The sequence below is a fragment of the Crinia signifera genome, chromosome 1 (assembly GCF_055691185.1).
Source record: "Crinia signifera chromosome 1, ASM5569118v1, whole genome shotgun sequence".
In the NCBI taxonomy this organism is placed as follows: domain Eukaryota; kingdom Metazoa; phylum Chordata; class Amphibia; order Anura; family Myobatrachidae; genus Crinia; species Crinia signifera.
This window is the reverse complement of record NC_139217.1, coordinates 255,375,632-255,382,922: the sequence shown is the minus strand read 5'-3', so window position 1 is coordinate 255,382,922 and position 7,291 is coordinate 255,375,632. Positions and strand designations below refer to the sequence as shown.

General features: G+C 44.3%; 1 protein-coding gene across 1 annotated transcript in view; it reads right to left on the bottom strand.

Moving 5' to 3' along the window:
* Positions 1 to 482: 482 nt before the first annotated feature.
* Positions 483 to 7,291, bottom strand: part of COPE (coat protein complex I subunit epsilon) — a 29,387-nt gene continuing 22,578 nt past the window's right edge. The window contains exons 8-10 of the mRNA XM_083180574.1: positions 5,690 to 5,758; positions 4,011 to 4,085; positions 483 to 791 (exon numbers count right to left, since the gene is read on the bottom strand). Of these exons, the coding sequence (XP_083036700.1) occupies positions 744 to 791; positions 4,011 to 4,085; positions 5,690 to 5,758 (192 nt within the window). The 3' untranslated portion in view covers positions 483 to 743. The remainder of the gene's footprint in view (positions 792 to 4,010; positions 4,086 to 5,689; positions 5,759 to 7,291) is intronic.

Here is a 7,291-nt window from a genome sequence, read left to right as displayed (position 1 = left end):
TCCTGACGAAGTATGTCTGGGCGGCGAAACCCCCCCCAAAGCTTTTGGGGGACTCGACCTCCCTGATTTACTCCAATATCATTCAGCATGCCTGCTAGCCCCAATTAAACACTACAACGACCTTAGTACCACCAGGGCATGGGTAACCATTGAACAGACCCGCTCACCCCAGATCCCTCACCTTAGTGAGAATTTAACTAATGGCCCCAGAATTGTGATGTGGCAATCGTAGCCACATAAGCACTGGACTGTGCTCTGGTCTTAAAGTCTTAAATTCTAATAAGGCATATTTATGAATCATTATTAGCTACTTTTTATAAGCCAACATTTACTTAGAAATGTAAGGTAAATTAAAAAGGTGTATCTGGAAAGTATCAGTATTTCTGTAAATGTCCTGCTGTATTATTTCAGATGCTCTGTAAATATACCAAAATACCTGTACTAAGCATAATTGTGGAAGCAACTGGAGGAAGTACATATAGTGAAATAAAGATTATTTTATATGGAATGTTCATGGCAAAAGAAACAAGGCGACTGGATAACAGATGTGCATATTACAATGAATACCATAGTCAAAAAATCTAGCAGTCCAAGTCTCCAAAAATGGGAATAATCAGTATATTAAATGCCATCACGAGTATTACAGTAAGGAATCTCCCCTGACATTATAATTCTGCAACTTGGGTTTCTGAAGTAGGTATAACTTTCCACAGCATAGACATATAAATTAAATTTGATCCAGTTCATGAGCTGGGAGCATACTGCAGAACAAGGCGGTCAAATTCGTTCTCCTGCAAGAAAGATCAAGAATGTAAGTACATTTTAAAATATATATATGAAAATATAACATATATAAAAATGAACAATGCTTGACAAATACAATTACTTATTGCTATAAAACAAGGACATTCCCCAAATGCTTTGAAGAGTTTCTTCTGCAAATGTAAAAAAAAGAAAAAACAAAGCTATATAGGGGGAAATTTACCAATATGAAAAACCTAGTTTTTCGTATTGGTATTTTCCCTACGACTGCATACGACTGTTTAAGTCGTATGCAAAGTCGTGTTCCGGAGGATCAGTTACAAAGCAGTCATATACGACTGCTTTGTAACCCTCCGATGGTGTAATGATTCGTATTAGCGGCCGTATATACGGCTGCTAATACGAATTATTTCTAGCAGTCTGCACGGATCAGTCAGATCCGTGCAGGCTGCATGGTGTAAAAAAAATAGAAAAAAAAATAAATAAAAAAAAAAAACGGCGTGGGGTCCCCCCCACAGCCGAAACCAGCACCAGGCTGACAGAGCCTGGAGCCGGTAATTAAAAATCAGGGAACCCGACAAATAGGGGTTCCCCGATTTTTAACAACCAGCCCCAGGCTCCTGCTCTGGGGCTGGTTCCCAAAATACGGGGGACAAAATGACTAGGGGTCCCCCGTATTTCAAGAACCAGCCCCAGGCAAAACCAGCCAGCGGGTAATGCCACAGCCGGGGGGAGACTTTTTATGCAAGTCCCCCCGGCCAAAGCATTAACCCTACCGACCAGTCAGCCTGGCCAGGGGCCCTGGGGGAGTGGGGACCCCCCCAATAAAGGGGTCCCCCCCTCCAGGACTTACCTGACCAGGCTGAAGCCTGGTGCTGTCCTCGATGCCCCTGGGCGGTGGGCATCGAGCTGATGGTTTTGTGTAAAAAATAGAATAAAAACCATTGTTTTTTACAGTGGCACTACAAGTGCCAGCAAGCCTCCCCAGCAAGCTGGGACTTGGATAACCACAAGTCCCAGCCTGCTGGGCATTAAAGGGCCCGCTGGGTCTTGTAGTGCCACCGTAAAAAAAATAGTTGAATAAAACACACTGACACCCGTTTTAAATAAAAGTTTAATACACACATTACATACATACTGATACTTACCTTTCTTGATCCCGTAGGTAGCCCTGGTCCTGATGTCCTGTGTCGTCCATGTCGGCTGTCTGCGTCGTCCTCCAGGTCCATGTCGACGGTCCGTGTCGTCCTCCAGGTCCATGGCGGTGTCCGGGTCCGAAGAAATCCATGTTGGAGCTGTGGAAGGAAATCCTACTCACCTGTTCCTGCGCTGAAGAAGTCTTCTCTTGATCCGACGTAGTCCAGGTAATCTTCCTGCTGTCGCCGGTCCCCGCTGTCTCCGCTGTCTCTGCATCGCGCTGAGGAGAGATGCTGAGATGTTTCATATTCGGCGCCTCTCCTCAGACTGAATTCTATTGGCCGCCTAGCAGGCCAATCAGGAGCCGACTTTCTCGGCTCCTGATTGGCCTGCTAGGCGGCCAATAGAATTCAGTCTGAGGAGAGGCGCCGAATATGAAACTTCAGCATCTCTCCTCAGCGCGATGCACGGACAGCGGAGACAGCGGGGACCGGCGACAGCAGGAAGATTACCTGGACTACGTCGGATCAAGAGAAGACTTCTTCAGCGCAGGAACAGGTGAGTAGGATTTCCTTCCACAGCTCCAACATGGATTTCTTCGGACCCGGACACCGCCATGGACCTGGAGGACGACACGGACCGTCGACATGGACCTGGAGGACGACGCAGACAGCCGACATGGACGACACAGGACATCAGGACCAGGGCTACCTACGGGATCAAGAAAGGTAAGTATCAGTATGTATGTAATGTGTGTATTAAACTTTTATTTAAAACGGGTGTCAGTGTGTTTTATTTAACTATTTTTTTTACGGTGGCACTACAAGACCCAGCGGGCCCTTTAATGCCCAGCAGGCTGGGACTTGTGGTTATCCAAGTCCCAGCTTGCTGGGGAGGCTTGCTGGCACTTGTAGTGCCACTGTAAAAAACAATGGTTTTTATTCTATTTTTTACACAAAACCATCAGCTCGATGCCCACCGCCCAGGGGCATCGAGGACAGCACCAGGCTTCAGCCTGGTCAGGTAAGTCCTGGAGGGGGGGGACCCCTTTATTGGGGGGGTCCCCACTCCCCCAGGGCCCCTGGCCAGGCTGACTGGTCGGTAGGGTTAATGCTTTGGCCGGGGGGGACTTGCATAAAAAGTCTCCCCCCGGCTGTGGCATTACCCGCTGGCTGGTTTTGCCTGGGGCTGGTTCTTGAAATACGGGGGACCCCTAGTCATTTTGTCCCCCGTATTTTGGGAACCAGCCCCAGAGCAGGAGCCTGGGGCTGGTTGTTAAAAATCGGGGAACCCCTATTTGTCGGGTTCCCTGATTTTTAATTACCGGCTCCAGGCTCTGTCAGCCTGGTGCTGGTTTCGGCTGTGGGGGGGACCCCACGCCGTTTTTTTTTTAAATTTATTTTTTTTTCTATTTTTTTACACCGAAGCCTGCACGGATCTGACTGATCCGTGCAGGCAAAAACGCAAATACGACATGAAAATGGTGTTCTATTTTCCTGTCGTATTTGCGTGGGTGTTTTACACCACTAAGCAGCCGTATTATCCATACGGCTGCTTAGTAAATCAGAAACCACCATTCTTTTGAATGGTGATTTCTGTCGTATTCTATCGATGGTGTAGACATTCGTATTTGTAACTACAAATACGAATGTTCCATCTTTAGGACTACGAATTGTTGTATTTTTGGGATTGTAAATCCCGAAAATACAAATTCGTAAAAAAAAGGTGTATTTCTCCCTACGAATACACCTTTTTTTTACGAATCCATTTTGGTAAATGTCCCCCATAATCCCCATGGGCAGTACAGCCATGTGACGGAGGTCACCACAGCTATCATCATCACCTGTCTACTGACTGAAATGGGCCTGTGGAGAGCAGGGTGATCTGGAAAAAGGGCAGACCCAACCTAACAATATGACTGAAGTTATCTTCAAACTTAGTCCTGAAAAATAAGGTTACAGTCACATTTTGCAGACATTATAAGTGAATGGGGTGTGGGCTAACACTCATACAGCTGTGAAACCTACAATGGAGTAAGCTCTAGAAAAACCGGAGTAGATGTGCGAGCATTTGGCCTCAATACGTCTATAGGGATGGGGCTGTGTCATTACCTTTGCTTGAAATTCCTTAATAAATGGGTGATTTCGATGTCCATCCTTCAGCTGGGACAGATAGCGGTTTGTGACCTTGAGTAAAACAACGAGAACATTACAGCATCTCTCATGCAGAACTTACAACTCGCTAACTCAGTCCTCGCACAAAATACATTTTATTAGTGGTAATACACTGTACACAGAGGTCTATTTACAAAACTTTACCTAAAGAATGCAATGTATATTTAGTAGGCCTTTGTGCGACATCTTCTACTATTAAGCAAAAATCTGGTTTATAGGTTCTGTACTTTCTAGAATGCACTGAAAAGGTTTGTTGCCTTGTTAACAGTGTGTTTGTTCTGTATATTCTGTAACATCCCTGAAGAAAGTATTCAATGTTGGAAAGCTTGGAGATAACAAGCTTTATTTCGCCACAAACATTTCACATAAAAGGATACCATTATTCCCATTAAATTATACTTTTAATGGATGGATTTAAATATATCTACTAGACAATGATGTTATGAGCATATATGATTATGAATCCCTGATTACTATAATTTTCACAATAAATATTAGTTTCAGTATGATGCAATCCCATGTTACGCTACTGGTAGAACTGTAGCTACACATAATGGGGCCTACACACATAGCAAGTGTGTGTCATTTATGACCGTTCTGAATTAATTTAACCCTAACTCAGTGGTTCCCAACCTTTTTTCTCTCCCGTACCCCTTATTAGTCTTTTCATTTAGGAGTACCCCTCCTCTCAATTTGATATATCCACAGTACTTACGAGTGGAGTGGAAGTAAGCAGTATGCGTGTACTTATATTAAGGAGTAGCAGAAGAGTAATGTGAAGCCAGAATTGGGCCTCTCTGTGCCTGACCGCTGGCTGTGTACTGTTTCCAGGGCTCACGCTAATGCCTTTAGGATTAATGCCACTGATTTCTCCACCCGTCTCAGTGCGTGCATATGATTGCTGATGCCTGAGTGCAGCGCGGGAAGCTCCCAGTGGATTGCTGGTCAGGCAAAAGCACAAGGAGACGCTGATGACACTGCAGACGGAACCGGAAGTGACGCAACGTGGTTTGTTTTCATGGCTATTGGAATCATCTTCTGCCATCGAAAAAGGTTTTTGCTTCTTCCACCATTAACAATATTATTTTCAAGTACCCCCAACTGGTCTGCAGAGTACCCCCAGGGGTACTAGTACCCCAGGTTGGGAACCACTGCCCTAACCCATCTCCGTGTGTAGGGGTCATAGCAATGTTGCCATATCCTATCTAGCATGCATGCAGTATAAATCTAGTTAGATCGCCAGTGTTCTCGCCTGAGAACACTGGCCCTGTCAGATCGCTCAGATCACTGGCACACTTCACTACGTGTGTAGGACCCTTAAGACTCAGGTGATATTTGAAAGTCAGGAGGTAAAGCTTACTTCATCAATCATCAGATTGTTGCACTGTTCAACCACACACAAATTTGCTGCAATTGCTTGAAATCCCAAAATAAAGAACTTGTTCCAACAGGGCATACAGTTTTAAATGGTATAAATACCATGCAAATCATACACTAGATGTGAGGAAAATACTTCCAGTGAAAGTGCTATAACCAGATAGCGGAAGATATGAAATGCTTCATAATGACAAACAAACATTAATAATAAAAGAAAATAATGCTGCATCTTCCCTCACCTCTGGTGGTTTACTGATGTGTTGGGTCAGTACAATAAAGTTAATCAGAGTTTCTGGGTGACTGCTGTCCTGCAAGGCAAAGAGAAAATTATATCAAATGGTTGCAATGAAAGGCCATTCGTGCCAAGATAAGCCGTGTACACACGGCAGTGATATGGGCTATAATCGCTGGAAATATGGTCGCTGGCGACAATGCAAGTGATGGGAGTGTGCCCCGGCGATAAATCACAGGGTGAGCGCTCCCGTTTTCAGCCCCTTTCTAAATCGCTGGTCGCAGGAGCTTGCTCTTGCGACCAGCTGATTCCCTCTGCGGCTCCCCCGGCAGAGCTTCCTTTTCATCAGCGACCATTTCTGGTCGCTGATGAAAAGGAGACACTGAGCAATATATTGCTCAGCAACATATTGCTCAGCAACATATCTCCCCCATGTGTACACAGCATTAGATTCATCCACTCAGTGTATTGTAAAATACAAACTGATTCCACTCAAGTCTCGAAAACAGGCTGCCACACAGATGCAGATTTGTTTGAATCAAACACCTCACGGAGGGGGTTATTCTAGTTCACTCTTTCTGACAAAATCCTTCTTAGATGGACAAAACCATGTGCACTGCAGGTGGAGCAGATGTGACATGTGCAGAGAGAATTAGATTTGGGTGGGGTTTTACTTCAAAGTGAGATCTATATTGCAGTGTAAAAATAAAGCAGCCAGTATTTACCCTGCACAGAAACAAAATAACTCACCCAAATCAAATTCTCTCTGCACATTTTACATCTGCCCCCCCTGCAGTGCACATGGTTTTGTCCATCTAAGAAGGAATTTGTCAGAAAGAGTGAACTAGAATAACCCCCAAAGTTATCAACTGGACAGGTACAGTAGTTTAACATAAGCCAAGTGTTAAGTACATGTTTGCGCAAATACCCTGCATGATGATGATGGTTTGCACTATATAGCTGCATCTTACGGGATAATTTCAGTTACCCTTATATAGTTTATTTTTATTATTATGCATCGATCAATGATTTTGTGAAAATAGCTTATATACTAAAAGGCTGGTGCTGCTCCCTGACTCTTTTAGGAGTATACATGTGCTTGGGCACCAGCAGCCACTAGAACTAGATGGTGCAATGTAAGCATTGCTCCTTCAACATAACTGAACAACATAATGGCAAAGTCGCTGTTGTACAATATTAGATAGGGAAAGAGATTATATTGCTATACATATCTATCTATATTTATTTTATTTATTTCCAGTTATGTATATAGCGCACACATATTCTGCAGCGCTTTACAGAGAATATTTGAACATTTACATCAGTCTCTGCCCCAGTGAGCTTACAATCTATATACCCTACCACATGTACAGGCACACACACCGACATTCCAGGGTTCATTTTTTAGCAGCCAATTAGCCTACCAGTATATTTTCAGTTTGTGGGAGGAGACCGGAGTAGCAGGAGGAATCCCATGCAAGGGGAGATATACATATTCCGCACAGTTAGGGCCATGGTGGGAATCAAACCCATGACTTCAGTGCTGTGAGGCAGTAATGCTAACCATTACACATGAAACCCGTATGAGTGTACCGCTGCGCTCGCCATG